General features: G+C 45.9%; 1 protein-coding gene across 4 annotated transcripts in view; it reads left to right on the plus strand.

The window, feature by feature from the left end:
- The window catches only part of DMC1 (DNA meiotic recombinase 1), a 47,029-nt gene that overhangs the window by 5,416 nt on the left and 19,614 nt on the right, over nucleotides 1-21,999 (plus strand). For all 4 annotated transcript variants that reach the window (XM_031940039.1, XM_031940037.1, XM_031940038.1 and 1 more), the window contains exons 2-12: nucleotides 2,050-2,127; nucleotides 2,562-2,606; nucleotides 7,289-7,435; nucleotides 9,021-9,103; nucleotides 11,453-11,505; nucleotides 13,423-13,464; nucleotides 15,417-15,489; nucleotides 17,091-17,182; nucleotides 17,851-17,924; nucleotides 18,026-18,140; nucleotides 18,983-19,043. In XM_031940039.1, coding sequence (XP_031795899.1) covers nucleotides 2,071-2,127; nucleotides 2,562-2,606; nucleotides 7,289-7,435; nucleotides 9,021-9,103; nucleotides 11,453-11,505; nucleotides 13,423-13,464; nucleotides 15,417-15,489; nucleotides 17,091-17,182; nucleotides 17,851-17,924; nucleotides 18,026-18,140; nucleotides 18,983-19,043 — 842 coding nt within the window. In that variant the 5' untranslated portion in view covers nucleotides 2,050-2,070. The remainder of the gene's footprint in view (nucleotides 1-2,049; nucleotides 2,128-2,561; nucleotides 2,607-7,288; nucleotides 7,436-9,020; nucleotides 9,104-11,452; nucleotides 11,506-13,422; nucleotides 13,465-15,416; nucleotides 15,490-17,090; nucleotides 17,183-17,850; nucleotides 17,925-18,025; nucleotides 18,141-18,982; nucleotides 19,044-21,999) is intronic.

The raw sequence follows: 21,999 nt of genomic DNA on the forward strand, positions 1-21,999 counted from the left end.
GTCTGATTTTTCTTGTACACTGTGACAAATATGGAACTAAGTTTTAAAAAAATGGTACATATTTAACCTGTATCAGATATCTTGCTGTCTTAGGGAGGGGAGAGGTAAGGAAAGGAAGGAGAAAATTTTAGAATATAAAGTCTTATAAAAATGCATATTGAAAACTATCTTTACATGTATTAGGGAAAATAAAATACTATTGAAAATTGTTTTTAAAAAGAAGCCATGTTAGAGCTGCTGGATGGCACAGTGAGTAGAGCAATGGCCCTGGATTCATGAGGACCTGAGTTCAAATTCAATTTCAGACACTTGATACTAACTGTGTAACCCTGGGCAAGTCATTTAAACCCAAAAGAAGAAAATGGAGAAAGAGGAAGAAGGAAAAGAAAGAAGAAGAAAGAGAAGGAAGAAAGGAGAAAGAAAACGTAGCTATACTTATATAGTGGAACTCGGAGCCCCAAAGGGGAAACCTTGATTGAAAAATGCTTGCGTATAGTGTAATAGAGAAAAAAGAAAATGAATATTTTGATAGGAATAGGTTGTCAACTCCTGAAAAGAAGATAGATGAGAATTTTAAGAAGTGAATCTCTGATCTGGCTTGGTAGAATCCTTCTCTGCTAAAAACATTGATTGGTAAATTCTTAACTTAAATCATCTAATTGTCATTTCATTCTTCAAAAGGGGAAGAAAGCAACAGAGGGAGCTATGGTTCTGGATCAGATTCATACCAACCAAAAGGAATGAAGTCCTGTGACAAAGAAAAATGGCTCTAGAATCAAATCTCTCCTTCACTAGTGTGATCGGGTGATCACTTGGTTTTGGGAAAATCTCATTTTTTCCATTTGTAAAATGCAAATAATAATTATGACACATTATTAAGTGAGAATATGAATTTAAAATTATTTACAAATCCAGTGTTGAAGTAGATTGGAACCTTGTGGATAAGAGATCTCTATTTTTAGACATTTAGAGTAGAAAAGAAGGAATAGTCTGATGTGGTCCCTAGATTTTGGGAAAATAGATTTCACTTGGTCCCCAGAAAATACAGGTAGGATCCTATGACTTAAAATTCTATGGGGTAGCTAGGTGATGCAGTAGATCGAGCACCAGCCCTAAAGTCAGGAGGACCTCAGTTCAAATCTGGCCTCAGACACTTAACACTTCCTAGCTGTGTGATCCTGGGCAAGTCACTTAACACCAATTGCTTCAGAAAAAAAAAATTCTGAGGGAAATTGTCCCCAAAGAGATAGGAAACTCAAGAAAAAGGAAAAACATTCAGATGAGAAGGGGGAGAAAAAAGAGTTCTAAAAAAAAAAAAAAAAAAAAAAAAGGAATGAAATGGACATACAGGGAACTGAAGTTTTCTTTTGCAGACATGTCCAAAAAATGAAACAAGTGTTAGGTGTCAGATGACCCCCAAAATGTGACAATGGTCTTTCAACCAAGAACAGAGTTTGGAACCCTAAAACTCATAATGAACTGAAGTTGCTCAAGAATGCTGATGACAACAAAAAGAGCTTGAGTTTTTAAAAAGATTTTTGTTATTAGCGATTTCATTTATATTTTATTTAAATTTAAATTTTTATGTGTCATTTCAAAATAATTTTTCTTTTTAAAATTCTGATTTAATTTTCTTTACAATTTTTAAGATCTAGAAAAAATTTTTTTCCATCCAGAAGGGGATTTATTTCTGTTTGTGTCATTGATTTGGAAAGATTGTTGAGAATAACAAAATTGCTCCAGGGGCAGAGATGGATAAATGTCCCAACTTTCAGAAAAAGGCAGAATACACACACACATATGTATGTATATATAAAAAGACTAGTGTGAGCTGGAACAGACCTGCTGCAGGAGGATAAGAAGTGAACTGTGTGAGAATTCCTCTTTAATTGTTCTTGAAAACTAGGTTGTAAGCTCTGTTGTTTCTTCTGCTAAAGGAATACATATTCTCAACACTCTCCAAATTCTGTAGTTTGAAATGAAGCTTTCTCGCCACTACATACCATGTTAGGATCTCTATCTGTTGCTTAATGCTGTATTTCTTTCTAGAACTGATTGAACTCTCCTATCATGAAAGCCATGGAGGACCAAGTTGTTCAGGAAGAACAAGGATACCAGGATGATGAGGCAAGTTTAGAACATAAGAGTCCCTGGTTGGCAGAAATTTTTCTAAGATGAAAGAGAAAGAAAGAAAAAGAGGAAGAGAGAAATTTAGGAAAGAAGGAGGGAAGGGAAAGAAGGAGAGAGGAGAAAAGGGGAAGGAAAGGAGGGAAGAGAAAGGAAAGAAGGAATGAAAAGGGGAAAAAGGAAGAAAAAGAAGGAAAAGGAAAAATGGGCACTGGGGCAGGGGTGGACTTTGAGTGTCTATATTCCTACCAAGATCAGCCTTGAGACAAGGAACAAAGGAAAACCCTTATTTGTTTTCCCCTTAAGGTGTCTATAGAGGGTGGATTGGAATCATTTGTAGCTGATACAAAATGAATATGTTGATTAGCAGAACTGAAATCCAGTTTTATAAATGAGTAACCCACATTCTCCTCTTTTTGGTCCATTGTTTTTAGGAATCATTGTTTCAAGACATTGACCTGTTACAAAAGCATGGTATTGTAAGTAAGCCCAGACTGTTCAGCCCCTGGGATCCACAGTCTTTCTCCACTGCTGTATCTTCTTTTCCAGGCTGACTTATCTCACAGATGTTCCATCCCATTCTGTTCCATAGCATGTGAAGTGTCTGGATGGTTGGGGGACAGAGGGATGTTTGAGGAACCTGAGAATCAGGCTCTTGTGACAACAATCAGTCCCCATTGTTTAAGGGGGTTTGTAGCTGCTTTTTATGTTGTACCTACTGCCATATCACTACTGCCTGATTTACTTGTTTCTTTTAATATTATTATTACTCATTTTAAATTCTCTTTTGGGGATGCATCTGTCTTTATAACAGTCATTTCTGGAGGAAAGCCCCCAAATTCTGCCCACTCTCCTTCAGCTTGAATCCTACTTAGGGAGAATTGCAGTGAATAATTAAGCAAAAAACGTCCCCGGGAGTGACCATGCTGGACAAGGTTTCCCCATTCTGACTTCTCTGCCGGGGGAAGGTCACTAGTTTTTCAGTCATGTAGAGCCCACCTTCCTTTGTGACTCTTTTAATTCACACTGTAGTCTTTGCTGTGCATGGTCTTCCGGCTCTGCTGATGTTTCCCAGCATCAGTGAGGGCCAGTCTTCCCACATTTCTCCAAATTCCTTAGACTAACAATCTCTTACCACGCCATAGTATTCCACGATACTCATGTGCCGTAATTCTGAGCCACTGTCCAAGTGATAAGCGCTCACCTCGTTTCCACTGCTTGATGAGTCTGTTTTGACTGTCTTTGTCTTTGTTGCCCTTTGTTTCTGTCTGATTTTTATGGGGATATCAGTCCCACCATGGGAGCATGGTCTGAAGATTCTCTCTTATACAAGCTGGACTGAGTTTTTCTTTAAAGGGATTGAAAGGAGTCTCAAGACTCGATTGATGCAGGAGATTAATGTCCAAGCTGCTGACTTCCTAGTGGTCTAAATGACAAAGCTTGGACCTGAGCAGCTCCTCCATTAGGCTTCTGATCGGAGCCCAGCAGGGCGGACCTGAGTCAGGGAAGATTTGCCCAATCAGATCAGTGCCATATTCTTGCTGCTACAGTGAAGTAAACCAGCTTTTTTTGTTTTTTATTAGATGATTTTGTTCCAACCTGAACCACTGGCCCAGGCCACTGAATAATAGGATTGCTAGGTACTTGGACGGAATAATTCCTTTTTTTTTTTTTTTTTTTTTTTTTTTTAATTTAATAGCCTTTTATTTACAGGATATATACATGGGTAACTTTACAGCATTAACAATTGCCAAACCTCTTGTTCCAATTTTTCACCTCTTACCCCCCCACCCCCTCCCCTAAATGGCAGGATGACCAGTAGATGTTAAATATATTAAAATATAACTTAGATACATAATAAGTATACATGACCAAAACATTATTTTGCTGTACAAAAAGAATCAGACTCTGAATTATTGTACAATTAGCTTGTGAAGGAAATCAAAGATGCAGGTGTGCATAAATATAGGGACTGGGAATTCAATGTAATGGTTTTTAGTCATCTCCCAGAGTTCTTTTTCTGGGTATAGCTAGTTCAGTTCATTACTGCTCCATTAGAAATGATTTGGTTGATCTCGTTGCTGAGGATGGCCTGATCCATCAGAACTGGTCATCATCTAGTATTGTTGTTGAAGTATATAATGATCTCCTGGTCCTGCTCATTTCACTCAGCATCAGTTCGTGTAAGTCTCTCCAGGCCTTTCTGAAATCATCCTGTTGGTCATTTCTTACAGAACAGTAATATTCCATAATTTTCATATACCACAATTTATTCAGCCATTCTCCAACTGATGGACATCCATTCAGTTTCCAGTTTCTAGCCACTACAAAAAGGGCTGCCACAAACATTCGTGCACATACAGGTCCCTTTCCCTTCTTTATAATCTCTTTGGGATATAATCCCAGTAGTAACACTGCTGCATCAAAGGGTATGCACAGTTTGATAACTTTTTGAGCATAGTTCCAAACTACTCTCCAAAATGGTTGGATTCGTTCACAACTCCACCAACAATGAATCAATTGGACGGAATAATTCCAAAGTGATCTCTCTTAATTCATCAACAAACAGATGTTAAGTGCTTTCTCTTAAGTCATTCCCTGTGGTGAAGGTTGAGATAACAAGGAAAAACAAAACCAGTCCCTGCCCTCCAGGGGGGTGCTTTCTAGGCAGAGACCGTGTGTAGGTAACTGGGCCCATATGAGATAGAGACAGAGGGGAGGGGTGGTAATCTGAAAAGTGAAGGTACTAAGGGCTAGGGGACCCAGGGATGGTGCTGTCTGCCAAAGGAGAGACGAGCTGAGGCTTAAAGGCAGCCAGGGGAACAAGGATGGGGAGGACCAGGGAGAGTTGTGTTGGGGAAGGGGGTTTCAGACTTGGGGATGGCCAGTACAAAGGCTCAGAGGTGCGAGATTGAGTCCTGTGTTGGACAGCTATGGCTGGATTGTGGAATGGGTGGGGGTGGTGTAAGAAACCTGGCAAGAGACCAAGTAACAAAAATCTTTGAATGCCAAATAGAGGAGTTTATATCTGATCCTAGGGGGGTAGGGTTAAGGGGGCTCAGTGATGGGATCAAATCTTTTTTTTAAGCTTTTACGAAAAGATAATTACCGAGAAAATTTAGTAAGGACAGAAGTACAAAGCCATCTGGTTTTGTGTGGCAAGGTCCTTCCACTGCCTTTGAAGCCCCTCCTTGGTCCCTTGGACAATGGACTCAAGAGTGGTGACTAGCAAATCTTTCCAAATTCACTTCTGGCTGTAGCATTCGCGATAGACAAATGGCTTCTTGCACGTAGGCAGATTCACTGCTGGCCCAGCAGAAAAAACTTGGCAGCTGAGCTGAAGGTGGGCAGAGTGGGGGGAGAGTTGTGGCCGGAAGACCAGTTAGGGAGATAATGAGTGCAGGGACAAGGGCCAGTCCCAGGGCAACAGCTGGCTGAGGGCAGGGTAAGGGACCGAGGTGGAAACAAGACTTGGACATACAGACAGGCTGGGGACAAAGGGTATGTCACCACGTGCTCCCGCCCCTCCAGCACAGGCCCCTTGGGGCTTTCTCCGTCTTTCTGTCTGTAGAGGTGAAGCCTTGGGAGTCCTTTCACTCAAGACCTCTTCATGGGAGTGCTCTGGGGGGTGTTTTCATAACGTCCTTTCTGTAGCCTTCTGAGAAATGTTTGCTCTTTCCTGCTTGTGGAGAGCCTCCAAGGGATGAGCTACCTGTTTCTGAGACAGAAGTCTTATCTTTTTAAGTCATCATAGAAGACAACACAGCCCTTATCTTCTCCCTCTGGCTGCTGCTTCTCTCTGCCTCCCCGTCTCCCTTTTTCCCTCTCCTTTCCTTCCTCACTCCCCTTCTGTCTCCCTGTCTCTGTCCTTCTGTCTCTATTTCTGTCTGTTTCAGTCTCTGCCTCTCTCTCCCTGGGTCTCTGTCTCTTTATCTCTGTCTCTCTCTGTGTCTTTGTCTCTGCCTCTGTCCCTCTGTCTCTATTTCTGTCTGTTTTAGTCTCTCTCTCTCTCTCCCTATGTCTCTGTCTCTATATCTCTGTTTCTCTCTGTCTCTCTCTTCCCCCCCCCCCCCGCCCCGTCTCTGTCTCCCTCTCTCCCTTTCCCCTGTTACCTCCCTTTTCTCCATCCTTTTCTTCTTTCCCTTTCCCGGTCCTTTTTCCCACACCCAGGGGCTAACTCCAACAGGAGAGAGGGGGCACTGCGTACTCAGGACACCGACATGTTAGAGACCACAGCAGCCATCCCATCCGGACACCAAGGCCAAAGCCTCCCATCCCTTCACCCGCTCTCTTCCTACAAAGAACGGAGCCCATTAGAGGCCTCCATCCTCCACCCCTGGCCTCCTCTCCGATCTCACTTCACAGCACTCCTTCTCCCACTCCCTAACTTCCAGCCGGACCGGTGTCTTGACGTTCCTGGCCACCTGACAGCCTCCTCCCCTTTGAAAAGGAATTTTGGGGGCATCTCTGGCTGTCAATCCTTTCTAGCCCAGCTCAGGAACGGGTCTTTCCTTATCTTATAGCTTTTCATGTACACATACCATATTCTGACATGGCACAGTTATTTGTGTGTGTGCATTTTATTATCCTGTTGTTTTATAGGAGGCTACCCTCAGCATACAGTTGGTGCTTAATATTTGTTCACTGCATTGAATCAAAGCTTTCCTATCTAGCCCTGTGCTCAGCTGCTTTCAGTATCCAGGAGCAAGAGGGGAAATCCTGGCTCATTGGCAGGGGGGAATGAGCATTTTTTCAAGGGCAAAGAAAATTCTTTTTAAAAATGCAAACCCAAAGATACTGGCCACAGTTTTTGCCCCCAAAAGACACCGAGCCAAGGGGATGATCGGCGATGGGGGAAGGTTGTCTGCTCGCTTTTCCGAAGGTAGGCTGCTCTTTTCAGCGATCTGCGCGTGGCCAGGCTTCCACAAACAGTCCTTGGGAGCCGTGGCTCAGCCGGAACATTTGGCATCCGGCAGGTGGGTTCTCTCCAGATAGCTCCGTTTGAATGTGCATGGTGGGTGGGCTCCACCTGGGCACAGAGAGCAGGCGTTCTGGCGGCACAGCGGGCCGGGGCGGACTTGCTCGCAGGCTCATGGCACACAGAGGGGAGCCATTTGGCCTGGCGTTCCACTGGCACTCTGTGCCGCTTCTCTCCCCCCAGAATGTGGCCGATATCAAGAAAATGAAGTCAGCGGGAATCTGCACAGTCAAGGGGATCCAGATGACCACCAGAAGGGCCCTGTGCAACATCAAAGGCCTCTCCGAAGCCAAAGTAGACAAGATTAAGGAGGCGGCCAACAAGCTCATCGTAAGCTCTTCTCTGTGGTGTGGTCAGTGTCCCCCCAGGCCCGGGGTCTTTGGGGCAAGGGACCCAGCTAGAGGGATAGGCCTTCCAGGAGCGGGGCAGCCTGCCCCCAAAGGGTCAGCCTCTCCCATGGGAGATAGTAGTGCCAGAAAGTTCCAGGGTGAGACAGGCTGGGGTGGGGCCAAGAGGGGAGATGCAGCGTGCCCACTGGGAGGAAGCGACCCTCCAACGCCCGGGGTGGAGCCTCCTTGGCCACTGGCCTGTGGAACTCTGGACGGCCTGAGCAGAGCCTTTCTGCCATGTTCTCTCTGTCACGATCTCTGGCTAAGCAGGTTCTGAGAACACGGAGGCTGAGCCATTTAAACGTTGTGTGGAAAATTCCATTTCTGCCTGAATAGTCTTTCGTAAGGTGAGGGGCACAAGTCTGTTACTCACGGAGCAAATGGCCCGGCCCAACTTACCTGGAGCGCAAAACGAGGTTCAGGGACTCCAGATTTGGCACCAGAAGGGCCCACCCCTTCCCCACCAAAATAGTGAATTACACAGGAGGAAGATCAGGGCCGGACTTGGGCCATACGGGGGTGGGGGTCTGAGCTTCTCCAGTCCCAGGTCCAGCTCTCTCTCCAGTCAGTGCACCAGGTGTTGGGGGTGTTTCCTTTACACATCAAGTGCAGATGACCACGCTTCTTCCAGACCCAGAATGTCAAAGCCAGATAAATCTGAATCCTTCCTCCCCAGACTCTGCTCCATGACCCTGGGCAAGACCTTTCATTTCACTTAGTCTCAGTTTGCTCCTCTGTGAAATAGGGGCTACTAGTAGTAGTGTCTGCCTCACAGGTTGTGAGAATCAAATGAGTCAATATATGAACAGTGCGTTGCAATTTTTTTTTAAAGTGCCAGACAAATGCTCTGATCTTTATTGTTGTTGTCATGTTTAGACATCCACTCCTGAGAGAATGTTGATAAATAGAGGCCTTTTTCCCCCAAACTGTTCTCTGATGAAACTATTTATGTAGGTCCCAGCATCGTAGTCTACATACACATTGCCCATAATTCAGGTTACATCGCCTTGTTTCTGGAAGGCAGATAGACTATCTGTCCAATCAGCAAGCAATCGCTAATTAGTGCTGGTACTGTGAGGGTATTTGTTGGGAGTACTCTGTAGCAACCACATGTTCACCTTCTTTCTCCCACTCTCTGTCTCTCTCTCTCTCTCTCTCTCTGTCTCTCTCTCTTTCTCTCTCTCTCTGTCACCCACACACACACATTGCTCTCGGTGGTCTGTACTGACCAAATGGGATGAGACTCTGGCCTTGCCCTTTGAGATGCTAAGAGGCGACCCTGGGGAGCTACCCCGGGTCTCTGTGAGGAGAAGGATGGGGTGACCCATCACAGAATTGTTCCCTGTTTTCTTTACTCACTGGCCAGAGTGGGCCTGGGCCTGACGTTTCCATAGCTGGCACAGTGTCCCTTGGGACACACCAAAGTCGGACCTTCTCTGGCCGCTTTGACTGGGTGACAAGGTTGATGACCGGTACCTTGGGGCCACGGGCCGGCCTTCTGAGCTTTTGCTCTCTTCTGTTCCCAGGAGCCGGGGTTCCTGACTGCATTTGAGTACAGCGAGAAGCGAAAGATGGTGTTCCACGTCACCACGGGAAGCCAGGAATTTGAGTAAGTCTCATTTCTCTCCCACCACGGGGCCTGATGTGGGGAGGGCCGGCCGTGTCTCCTCTGCCATGTAGCCACTTCTTGTATAAATGCGCTTTACACAGAAGGGCCTGTGAATTTTCGACAGGCACTGAAGCCAAGTAGAAATCCCAGATAGATTTTGTCCAAAGTCAAAATCAGGCTGTTCTTCATCTCAAAGGGATTTTAAAAGAAGGACTTGTTACTTCTCTTCCCAATTCATAGAGACCAAGTTTTTAAGTGGATTATTTTAAGGAATTTGATTCTTCCTTTTAAAAATAGATTAATAGATTGAAAGGACACATTTTAAAGATCCCATGTTCTTTTTTTTTTTTTTTTTTTTTTTTTTTTTTGGCAGACAGCTCCTCTATTTATCTTAGAGGTAGTTGATGGCATAGTAGATAGAGCACTGGGCCTGGAGTCGAGAAGCCCTGAATTAAAATCCAGTCTCAGACACTTACTAGCTGTAAAACCCTGTTGCCTCAGTTTCCTCAGCTCCTAAATGGAGATCATAATAGCACCAAGTGCCTAAGTTCATTGTGAGGATCAATTGAGAATGACACTTATTACTTTGCAATACTTGGCAAAGCTTAAAGCACTTTCTAGACACTAGTTATTAATATTCCCTATTTCCCTGTGATCCTGAGGGTCAGTCATTCTCTTCCCAGTCCAGTTTGATAGGACTGGTCTTTTCTCCCTTTGCAGAAGGGCCCCCATCTGCACATTTTGAGGGGTCATTGCCGGGCAAGCTAAGGACTAAGTTTTGGCCCTGGCAGGGGACGAGCTCTTCTTGGGTGAACTGCTAGGTTACCCATGGGATCGATGCTGCCAGGGTCCAGAGCTTTATCTTCACATTGATGGAGTAGCACACAGTGTTTGACATTTCATATGCTACAAGTATGGAGCTGGACAAGAGCAGGGTACAGCTACCCAAAATCCCATAGCACTTAAGGTCCATTAAAGGCCTCCAAGTTTCCGGGATTGGGTGGAACACGCCCTGGTCACAGCCCCTCTGGAAAAGTGTTTTCTGCTCAGGGACCACATTGGAGGAAGGAAATCATCAGTAAGTCAGATAACATCCACAGGGGGGCCGACAGAATGGTGAAGGGCCTAGATGGGCTTTGGACCTGGGCTGGCACAATAGATAAGGTCTGGAATATGGGAATGGGAAGACCCGTGTTCAAATCTAGCCTCAGACACTTATGAGCTGTATGATCCTTGGCAAGTCACTTTATCCTATTTGCCTCAGTTTCCTTATATGTAAAATGGGGATAATAGTAGTACCTCCCTCCTAGGGTTGCTCCAAGGACCAAATGAGAATACTTGTAAAGGGTTTTTCAGACCATAAAGTGATATCATTAGCACCACTTTTGATGGTGATGCTAGTTGTTATTATTATAGAACTGATTATGTGGAAGATGGGCAATACTTATTCAATTGGAACCTAGAGGGCAGAACTCGAGAATAAGCCAAAGTTGCAAAATCAGTAAACTGAGGCTCAGTGTTGGGGAAAACTCACTAATGATTAGAGTAGCCTAAAAGTGGAGCTGGCAGCCTCGACAGCGGGGGTGCCCCCTTCCTGGTGGTTTTCAAGGCTGCCCCTGCCATTGAGGGGCCTTTTAGGGTGCTGGCCAGATTCTTCCCTCTGAGATGATCTGACTTTGGTCTGATTAGAAAGGCTGTCCTGCTTAATACAGATGTTGCTCTGTCTGAGAAATCCCAGCCTATGTTCACATTGTGCTATAGAGCTACTAAGGACTTCCCATTTGCCAATAGAGCCTCTTAATAACCTGTGAGCTGGACATTGTGACATTATCCACCCCCATTTTAACAGAGGAGCAAACTGAGAGATCAAAAGGATACGGCTGCCAGATCTCTCAGCTCTTGGGCGGCCAAGCCGATTCTCAAACTGGGTTTTTTCACTCCAAGTCCAGAGCTCGGATTCACTCATAGTAACACACACCATTAGCTTCTCACAGGTTTTAGGATGTTTATTTTGACAAAAGACTTTTGGAAGCATGCTGTTGATTTCAGGACAGCTAGAAAGTCCAGTTGAGCTCCAGATCTCTTGACCCCAATGTCCCAGTTCTCTTAACCCCAACGCTAGTGAGAGCTCTGGAGAAGGGCACACTCTAGGCTTCTGTCTGTGATTTGGAAGGAACGCCCGCAGGGCCCGTGGACAGTCGTTCATTTGCCTGTCCATACACATCACGGCCAACGATCTGATCAGCCAGGGCTTCCCACCATGGATGTGCCAGCCTCTGTGGGCTTAGCTCAGGCCCTTATTGTCACATTCTGTGCTCTTACTGCCTAATGCTTGTTTTCTTTTTCCAGTAAGCTCTTGGGTGGTGGAATTGAAAGCATGGCAATTACAGAAGCTTTTGGGGGTGAGTAAAACATTAATATTTGATATGAATAAAGTGGAGGGATTTTAGAGCAGAAGAGAACAGGACTAAGAGGAACGCAATTAAAATGGAAAATATATCACCGAGAGGGCCCACTGAACTGGACAGGTCCTTAGAAAATATAATATTTAAAAATAGGCCATAGGACAAAGGATATCAAAGCTGGTATGGACTCCCTGTGAGATATAGAATGAAAAGGGCCACCTCCTCCATAAAGCCTTCCCTGAGTCCTCTAGTGCTGAGGTCCTCAAACTGAGCCAAGGCTCTCAGCTGCTCCAGCAAACTTACAGGGGTCCCATGGGACAGAAATTTAATCTATCCAAAATACTTAATCTAACCAGTTTAATAAAAATACTTACTAAGCAGAACTTATATATGTTTATACACACATATACATGCATATATACACATGTATATTTATGTGAGTGCGTGTGTATTTTTGTTTGGGTCACTGTGAAAAAATCACTGGGACTCTAAGGGTGCTGTGAAACTGAAAAGCCTAGAAGCTTCTGTCCTAGCTGCAAGATCTGTTTCCTCTTATTTCCTTCCTTCTCTTTATTTGTTTTAACAATATTGTTGTGTTTATTCTCTTCTTCACTTTCTCTCTTGCTTTAGAATTTTCTGTTCTCTACCTACCACCAGCCCCTTATCTGACTCCATGCAACACGGTGACTGTGGCCATGTTCAGTGTAGCATTCATGGCTGCGGTGGGGAGGGAGGAGCATCTTCCCCATTTAAAACACTAAATAACTGTGATCTTTCATTATAATTTTTATAATGAATAAACACGTACACGGCTGATAAAGGAATTGGAGAGCAAAACCAGTCACCATTGGACAAGAATATTTTACAAAGGGGATGCTTTTTTAAAAATGTAATCTCACTGATACTCAAGTAGATCCGTGATCTCATCAGTTTGTGAATTGCCTGCCAATCTCAAGTATTGCTTGCCATGGGAGTGTCTACTCAATGTTCTGGGGAATCTCTCTTAGTTTCTTCTAATAACAGGACACCTGAGGAGTGAGCCCCTCAGGCTATCTTCCTGGCCTCTCTCACCTTCCCCATGTAATTATCTTTCCCATATTATATTTCCTCAGTAACATCTTTTACTACTGTTCTTTGAAGTTCCTCTTTGGTTTTATGTGAGAACCTGCTGATATCCTTCCCCCGTTTCTCCCTTTCCCTCCTTAGAGACTGTTATCTCACCTGATAGCTACCGTATAGCAATACCTATAATAATCTCATTAATAATCAGAGAAATTAAAATAACTTTGCACTTTTCCATCATACCCATCAAATAAAAAACAAAACAAAACCTGAAAGCGACAAAAATAATGCTAGTAAAGCAATGGGCACACTCATGCACTCCTAGTGGAATTGCAAATTAATAGAATCTTTTTGGAGAGTAATCTGATAATCACCAAAAAATTTCATGTCCTTTGACTTAAGAATCTCATGAATGATTATATATCAACCAATAAACATCTACTCTGGGCTATATCCTGTATATTAATACCAAAAAAGGAGATTTGTTTGAATTCATAGGAATTAGGGCCAGAAGGAACATTAGAGATTATTTACTTCAACCCCATCTGATAGATGAAATAGGCCCTGTAAGGTTTAACTGTGATCCCCAAAAGAAGCTGATCGTTTGCAGAGCTGGTGTTGAAATCCATATCCTCCTAGGGCCTCAGTTTTCTCATTTGTAAAATTCTGAAAGCAGATTAGATGATCCCTCAAGTCCTTTTCAGCTTTAAAATTCTACAATTCTATGGCCCTGATGAATGAGGATTGATAGAGACATAATAACAGAGATGATATTCATGTGATATTCTTGGCAGAAATTTCTAGGGGTTAGAAAAAGTGGCCCTTCTTCATTATTTTCTCTTTCTTTCACAGAATTTCGAACAGGAAAAACCCAGCTTTCTCACACTCTCTGTGGTAAGTATCTATCTTTCTCCTACATCTGGGACGGTCTTGATTTCAAGAAAACAAGCCTTTCAAATGCACTATTCTTTGTCAGGCTGCGTCCTCGTTTTGGGTTCAGGAAACATGGCTGTTCTACATAAATTTCTGTAGTTGTGGCGATTCCTCCCATCCCAGTCCTTTCTCTTTCTCAACTCCCCCCGATCAGCAGGAGAGGGATTGTGCTCTCATGTTCTCTCTCACCTCTGGGAGGAGGATAAGCAGGCTAGTCCTCCTTCCCACTCCAACCATGGCCATCACTGGACAGTTTCTCCCCTCTGAGGTTCACAGTACTATTAACCAGCCCATCATCTTGTCCCTGACATCAGCGGCTTCCATGTTGCCTTCCTGCCTTCCCCAGTGACCTAGCTCACAACCCTTGCCATCATTATCCTCAGTGAACTCAGAAATTGGAGAATTAAGGTACTGAAGTCATCTACATTAGTAAGATCTTTGAGGTGATAAGTTGTTTGCAAGGATTATTAATTGACAGGCATATAGGATGGTATGAAGAGAGAGCCCGGGGCAGGGAGGCTGTCGATTAACCCAGGTGGGAACCGCCCTGGGCCAGATTTGGGCAGTGGCAATAGGACTGGAGCAAATGGCACAGGGAGAGACATGAAGTATTTCAAGGACAGACTGATAGGATGTTATGATTGACTCTGTAGGGAAAGTCATAGGAAATGTCAATTATAAATCAAGTTTCTGGCCCAGGCAACGATGTGCTAACAGGAGAGCTGGGAGGGGGTGCCACTTTGGGGCAAAATAAATGGTTTTCATTTTGGTACCTAGAGTTCGGTTTCTTAGTTTTTCTTTTTCCCTTGCCTTAGTGATTAGGACACTAGCAATTGGTTATTAAAAACTCAAATTAGAGGAGAGCCTTTAGAAGCATTATGGGAGACCAAAAGACATGGGGGCAACTGTTCTGAGGAGAGGGCGCTGACAGGCCTAGGACCCCGAAGAGCTGAGTTCAGTCTGTACCCAGACACTTCCCGTATGGGTGACCTAGGCAAGTCACTTAGCTGTGTTTATCTCAGTTTCCTTATCTGTATAACAAGCTGCAAAAGGAGATGGCAAACCCAAATGGGGTCATGGAAAGTCAGAGGCGACTAAACAAGCATAGCAGAGAGACATTGTGGATGGTGAGCTGATCTTGTGTCCATTAAGACCCGGGTTCCAGTTCTTCCTCTGATACATAGACTGTCCCTAAACTCTTCAGTGCCCCATGACCAGAAGGGGCAGATCTTCTTTGAAAGGGGGAGCGTCCACACCTAGGGGTTCCCTCTGCTGATTAAGTCACAGGTTTACTCTCCATCCTTGATGTCCTTTACCGAAATCTCCCCTTGGAGGATGACAGGATACTGGCTGCTACAAAGCCCCCTCCTCCCCTGGGCTCCAGAGGCTTCAAACATGACTGCCCCCTCCGACTCTCTGGGTACTGTCGGAGAAGGGCCTAGCCAAGGGCAGAGGCCCGCTCTCCAGCTGGCCTCGGAAGGCTGGTCTGGCTGCAGGCCCTTCCAGAGGCTACTGGGTGAGAGGCAAGGAGGCTTAAGCACCTGCTCCAGCGGCATGGCATCGAGTTATGTGACACAATCTAGATTAATTGCCCTATTTAAATCAGTTATGGGGCATTATTTATGCTTATGGTGTTACTCCCATTAGTCATGTTGAAATGCCGCTGTCCCAGAGAACCAAGCTGGGTAGGCCTCCCCTTCTATGGCACAGGGGTCTGGGGGCCCAGGGGCAGATGCCAGCTGACAGAAGGCCTGCTCTGCAGAGACCAGGAGACAGAGGTACTTTGGGAAAGGATGGAAAATTTCCGCTAAAGAAAGCACACAAGCATTTGCTACTGAGCTCTCTGTGTGTAGCTTGCTCCATGTCTGTCTCCCAGTATTCATCTTTGTTCTTGGTTTTCTCTTGTTCTCCAGTGACAGCTCAGTTGCCAGGAACTGGAGGCTACACAGGAGGAAAGGTTATCTTCATCGACACGGAAAATACTTTGTACCCTTTTCTTAGTTAACCGGGCTGATGGTGTAATTTAGGAGGATGGGAACACCCCCAGAAAGGGGATGTCTTATTGGAAATGTTATCTTCCCATGTGTTACAGGCAGCAGGTAACGGTGGGTAGAGAGGAGGGGACATGGTCACTGGCCATGCTCCCAGTCCCTCTGTGCCCCAAAGAGTGCCCTTTTCCACCTGAGACAGAAGGCAGAGCACGGGAGGAGAAACAGCAAGTGCTAATAGCCCTGCTCCTAGCCCTGGGTTTTGGGGAGCAGATGGTGACTGCCTCAGAGGTCTTAGCACTCGGGAGGATCCTCACTCCCTTTAGAAAACTGCCCCCTCCCCATACACACATTCCCCTGCCCTCCTGAATCCTTTCATATCTGCCCCATCCCTCCATGAGGCCGCAGTTGAGATGTAACCATGGTGATCACGGAGAAGCTGATCTGCAGCATCCCGGCGGGTGGACACTGTCCACCAAGCTGGGCCTGCATCCTTTGGCCACATCTGTGGGAAACATTTCCCTCACCCCGCCATTTATCACACAGACTCCGGGGTCCTAGCCTCATCCCACCTCCTTGCTCTAAGGGAGGCCCTGGGCCTCTGTTCTGAATACCAGAGCCACAAGTTCCCCTGTTTTGCCAATAAAAAGTCAGGTCCGGCTCTCTGGGAAGGGCCATTCTGCCCTGTGGGGCTTTTATGGAGGGCCGAGGCTCAGAGTTGGAAAGGACTCCAGAGGCCCGCTTGTCCAAAGCCTCTCTATTACAGACGACAGGAAGTGAGAGCATGCAGGCAAGTCCCTCGGCAAATCCTAGGATGGGGGATTTAGTCGGGGGAATTAGCAGAATGACAACCACAAAGCAGTTTCAACATTTCTGGCTGGAGGACCCGGTTTCTTTCCTGGTAAAATGTAGAGCAGCATCTGTCCCAACAGGTGGCCTTCCAAGCTTGTTTTCCAGAACAGCTCTTGACTGAATGCAGGGAGCTTGTCAGGTGCACAAAGGCTCATGCTCTCCAATCTCAAGAGTTACATCCATGGAGTGGGGGGCAGTGGGAGGCAGAGGCCGGGTTTGGAAGTTTCCCTGTCTGTAAAATGAGGGGCTGGCCTAGCTGCCCCCCAAATGGCCAAAAAGTGCAGCAGCGTCTAGAACCTTGGACTCAGAATCAGGGACCCAAGCCTGAAACCCTAGTCCTGTCCCTCACCCCACTTATCATGTGGGTGACCCTAGCTAAGTCATGTCCCTCTCCCTGGGCCCCAGATTCCTCATCTGGAAAATGAGGTGAATTTGATGGCTTCTGAGATCCTTTCTAGCCATAAACACATCACCCCATGTCCTGTGCAGGAAATGTCAAACTGGCAAGTACAAACCCCACAAAAATACGAGGAGGAGGGACCATCCCTAACCAGGAAAGGCAGGAGAAGTGGTTCAAACCTTGCCTCTGACACTTAGCTGTGTGACCTTGGATAGATGAGTGGTTCCCTGCCTCCTGTGCCCAGGAACCTCGCTAGATGTCACCTCTTGCCCATCTGACCTGCTTAGAATTTTTTTCTGCCTCACATTGTCTTGAATTCCTGGCTCCTTAATTTTGACCTGGACCAGCCGCCCAGACCGTCTTCGAGACATCGCTGACCGCTATAATGTGGACCACGATGCTGTCCTGGACAACGTACTCTATGCCCGAGCTTATACCAGTAAGATCCTGATCTCCCCGGGGTGTGAGCTATGTGTCTGGGCAAGGCACTCGCCCTCTCTGGGCCTTCACAGCCTCATCTCTAGGAGGACAATAATACCTGCTTGCTTTCCTTCCTGGGTAGTGAGAAGGGGGCTAAAGAACATTCTGTCCCTTGAGGACAGAATGATCTGCTGTAGGGAGATAATTTAAGGAAATCTTCCTAAAGCAGAATGGCCTGCCTAGAATGAAATGGGTTCTCCTCACTGGGGATCCTAAAACAGAGGTGGAATGGCCACTTGCAAGGATCCCATAGGACAGGGTCCCAGAGTCCTCCAGGGGTCTCAGAGCCTTCCTGGTTAATCTGACGGAGTTGTCCCTAGGGGACCTGGCTTTGCAGTTAGGTTTGCTTGCCGTTTCCCCCTAGATCTTCTAGCCATGTCTGACTGGCCTTAGATCTGACGTGGTACCCATACAGTTCTGTCCCTTGAAGTAGTAAATCAAGTTATTGATCTTATTGACCTTCCCTTTGAAAAACCCAACATCTGTGGCTAGTGCAAAGGCCCAGGGAAATTGTCCCATGAAGAGAATTCTAGCACCCCGAGGCTCCCAGTTTGAGTCTGGGTCAGCAGGGTGGGGACCGTGGGTTTCTCTTAGGTTCTGAGCTCTCCCTTGGCGTCTTTCCCACAGGTGAGCATCAGATGGAGCTGCTGGATTACGTGGCTGCCAAGTTCCATGAGGAGGGCGGCATCTTCAAGCTTCTGGTACGGGCTGCCCTGGCTGTCTTCCCCTGAACTGGCCTCTGGCTGTCATCCCAGTCCTCCCTGTCTGCTCATTCTACCTTTCCTGCCCCGAACCCCTGCAGATCATTGATTCCATCATGGCGCTCTTCCGTGTGGATTTCAGCGGCCGAGGCGAGTTAGCGGAACGGCAGCAGAAATTGGCCCAGATGTTGTCTCGACTGCAGAAAATATCAGAAGGTGGGCGACCCTTTGGGCCAAAGGGCTGGGGTCAGCCCATCCCTGGGCCTGCTCCTTTTGTAAAGTCAGAGGGTGGGGCTGGCTAATGGCAGCTAACCTCAGTTAGTCAGATTACCCATTAGTTAGATTAGCTCTGACTCTGTGTCTTGACAGAATGAGATAATAATAGCCAACACATAGAGCAACTGGATGGTGCCATGGATGGAGCACTGGGCTTGGGGTCAGAAAGACCTGAGTGAAAATGTAACCTCAGACACGTACTAGCTGTGTGACCCTGGGCCCTCACTTCACTCTGCCTCAGTTTCCTCATTTATAAAGATGAGCCAGAGAAGGAAATGGCCAGCTGCTGCAGAGTCTCTACCAAGAAGGCCCCAGGTGGGGTCATGCAGGGTCAGCCACAACTCAACAATTATGCAACAACAAAGATGAATGCTCTTTAAAGCGTAAAGGCTTTCTGTATTAAATACATATTAAATATGAAAGTATAAAGTATTGAAGGTAAAGGCTCTGAAGCTCATGCCTTGTCCCATGCCCTGTGAAGTGGTTCTATTTTACAAAAACTGCAGCTTGAAAGAGTCCAGGTGGGATTTGAATCCAGGTCCCCCAGATGCCAGCCAGTACTTCCTACAGAAGGAGAGAGTGTGTGTGCTCACCAGGGAGCAAGGCCCAAGCCTAGGGACCTCAGACTGCTGTCATTGCCCTCTGGACTCTCCATCACAGCCCCAGTGTGGCCAAACCTCTCTCTTAGAATGAGCACCCATCAGCCTGACCACACACTTAGGGGTGAGGCAGGGAGAGCTGAACCCTTTCCCTCAGAGTTTCATTTTATTTCCTTCCTGCAGAATACAACGTGGCCGTTTTTGTGACCAATCAGATGACGGCTGATCCAGGAGCAACTCTGACGTGAGCCTCTCCCCCTTCCCCTTGTCCCTTCCACTCTCTCAATCTCTTCCCTTTGGGAAAAGGGAGTGGGTAGGAAAAGGAAGAAAAAGGAAAAAGGCTGTCACCAGCCCCCTCCTTGAAGGAGTGATCTCACTGGTAGGATTGTTGCCCCTCCCTCACCTTCTAGGCTGGCCCGGGGAGCCTGCCCTCCCTTAGGGGCCCCTGGGCCATTCCAGGCTGGCTAAACCTCAGGGACACACAAACAGACCCTCTCAGGCCTGCCCTGGACATGCTGCAGGAGTCCAGGAACTTCCTAAAAAGTAGCATGATGGTTATAGTATAACTGGTATCTTCGATAATCCTGTTTTGTTGGCTGCTTTTAACACTGTGACTCTGACATGGGTCCCTGCCTGAGGGTCCATCCAGGACACAACCAAGGTAAAGTCCCTGACCCAGAGCTTGCCTCCTCTGGCAGGGCCTTCTAGAGGCCAGGACCACCCTGCTGGTCTGTGAATGGTCTCCCATGAATAACAGGTCTTGGCTCTGGGGCTCCAAGATTTGCTTTGCGTCTCATTCAGTCACCACAACCAGCCTGGGAAATAGATGTTCTTATTGTCCCCTTTACAGATGTGAAAACTGAGGCTAAGAGATTGGGTGACTTGTGTAGGGTCACACAATCAGTCAATAAATATTTATTAACCACCTACTATGTGCCAGACACTGTGGTAAGTCTTCCTGACTCCAGGTCAAGTTCTCTAGCTACCACTTAGTGCTGCCTTTGTCAGTGTGCAGGCAGGGATGAACATGGGCAGCATCATCAGTCTGGATGCCAACAATGAGAATAGAGCATGATGGCTCCTAGTGATGCAGCTCTGTGTGGTGATGGCCAGGGCTTGGAGTCAGGAAGAACTGAGTTCAAATCCTTCCTCTAGGAAACTGACTCCCCCTGCCTCCTCAACTTCTAAGTCATAGAGGTGGGAGTGGGGATAGCGGGGTGATCTGTTTTGGTGGATGGAATTCTCATAAAGGGAGTTTCCAAAAATGCCCACCTTCCTGATTTATATCTAAATTAGCATTCCCATACAGCTCTGGGTCATATAGTGATGTGATGTCAAAGTACTAGATGAATTGAAGTATTCAAAGGGCATTTAATACGGCTTTGTGAATTCCATAAACTATTCAGAAAGGAATTGGCCTTTCAAATAACATTTCTTAATTACTTAATTTTTGTTGGGTGCTTTGTAGAGCCCCCAAGTTGGGGCGCCAAAATGTACTGTCCGGACTAGCTCTCTGGAGGATCTTGGGACCAGCCCGAGGCCTTGATCTTAGTGGAGGAGTGATAAGGCAGGGCCCATGTGGATGGTCAAACATGGAGTCTGTTTATCCCAAAATTCTCTCAGCCTCATATACCCTAATACCCTTATATAACCAAAGCAACACTGCACATATGCTAACTATGCACTATGCATGCAGGACCACATAAACAACTTGCTATTGTGTGTAGATGCCTCTTTGCCACTTGGTATCACTCTGCTTTAGTTACAACACAGGTTGTCACCACCCCCTGACTTCTCAGGAAGGCCAAGAACCCTTACAGGATATGGGGAGCCGAACCAGACACTATCAGCAGTTCCTTCTAGGCTGAAGGGTCTTACACCTCACCCAGAGTTCCCCCCCCCCATCTGTGGCCCTCTACAAATTTTAATTAACAAATACCAAAAGAAAAAAGCAAATTTATTGACATATCCAGAAAAAAGAGGTTTGTATATGAAAACATATCTCTCACATGCACTTGCATTTTTGGACTATATTACTTTCAGAGCTAACCTGTTCATCTGTGTTCTTTGGGAATTTCCATTCTCTTATGTGCACTTTTGAAATGCTTCAATGACCTTCTTTTTAAAATTTTCTTAATTTTTGGTGACCTTCTCACTAGCTCCCTTACCCCCCCAAATCCCTTCCCTAAATACAAAAAAAAATTCTTCTAATAAGTATAGTCAAGCAAAACAAATCCACTTAGTGACTGTGTCAAAAAATGTACGTATCATTCTGTTCCTTGGTTCTACCACCTTTCCCTCAGGAAGTGGGACCATGTTTCTCATCAGTCCTCTGGCATTATGGTTGGTCATCACATTGACTAGAGCTCCCCCGTTTTTTTCTAAGTTGCTTTTCTTTACAGTATTGTTACCGAATGCGTTGTTCCCTTCATTCTTCTCATCTGGCTCTGCATCAGTTCACACAAACCTCCCCTCTCTGAAATCATCCTTCTCATCATTCCTTATGTGGATCAGCCTTTCGATGGCTGCCTTCTACCTTGGCCATTAAGAGGTCTTTATGTCTCATCCTAGTCAGTGGATCTCTGTGTGAAGGCCCTACGATATTGAGTTTAAAAATCTTTCTATTATAGATGAACTTTTCACAGAATTTCAGTTTGAAGGGAACCAGTGGCCCTCAAGCCCAAATGATGCCTGGAGTATGAATCCGACATCAACCAATGATCATCCAACCTTTGCTTAGAACCTGCCATGATTGGGAAGCCACTGCCTCCAGAGGCAGTCCATTTCATTATGGGAGACAGAATGTTATTAGGAAGTATTTCTTGACATCAGACTTATATTTGCCTATTTGCAAATGTACCCCTGACTTGTTCTGTCCTCTGGGAACAAACGGGACAGATCTCATGCCCTCTCAACAGGACATTCTTTACAGTACTTGCAGATAGGGCTCGTGCTCTATTTCTTCAGCTGATGCTCCTGGGACTCGGTTCTAAGCTTTTGACCAGTCTGGTGGCCTTGCCCAGAGCTGAACCCAACACTCTAGAGTGGACCAATGAGCACAAAAGGACCATTACCTGGAAGCCATGACCCATGGTTTTCCTTGGCTTCCCTGCTGACTCTCAGTGAATTTAGACCCCCAGATCCTTTTCAAGGAAACATCTATCCTACTCCCTTATATCCTCCTGTGAAATAATGAACAA

Source organism: Sarcophilus harrisii, chromosome 5, assembly GCF_902635505.1.
Source record: "Sarcophilus harrisii chromosome 5, mSarHar1.11, whole genome shotgun sequence".
NCBI classification, from domain to species: Eukaryota; Metazoa; Chordata; class Mammalia; order Dasyuromorphia; family Dasyuridae; genus Sarcophilus; species Sarcophilus harrisii.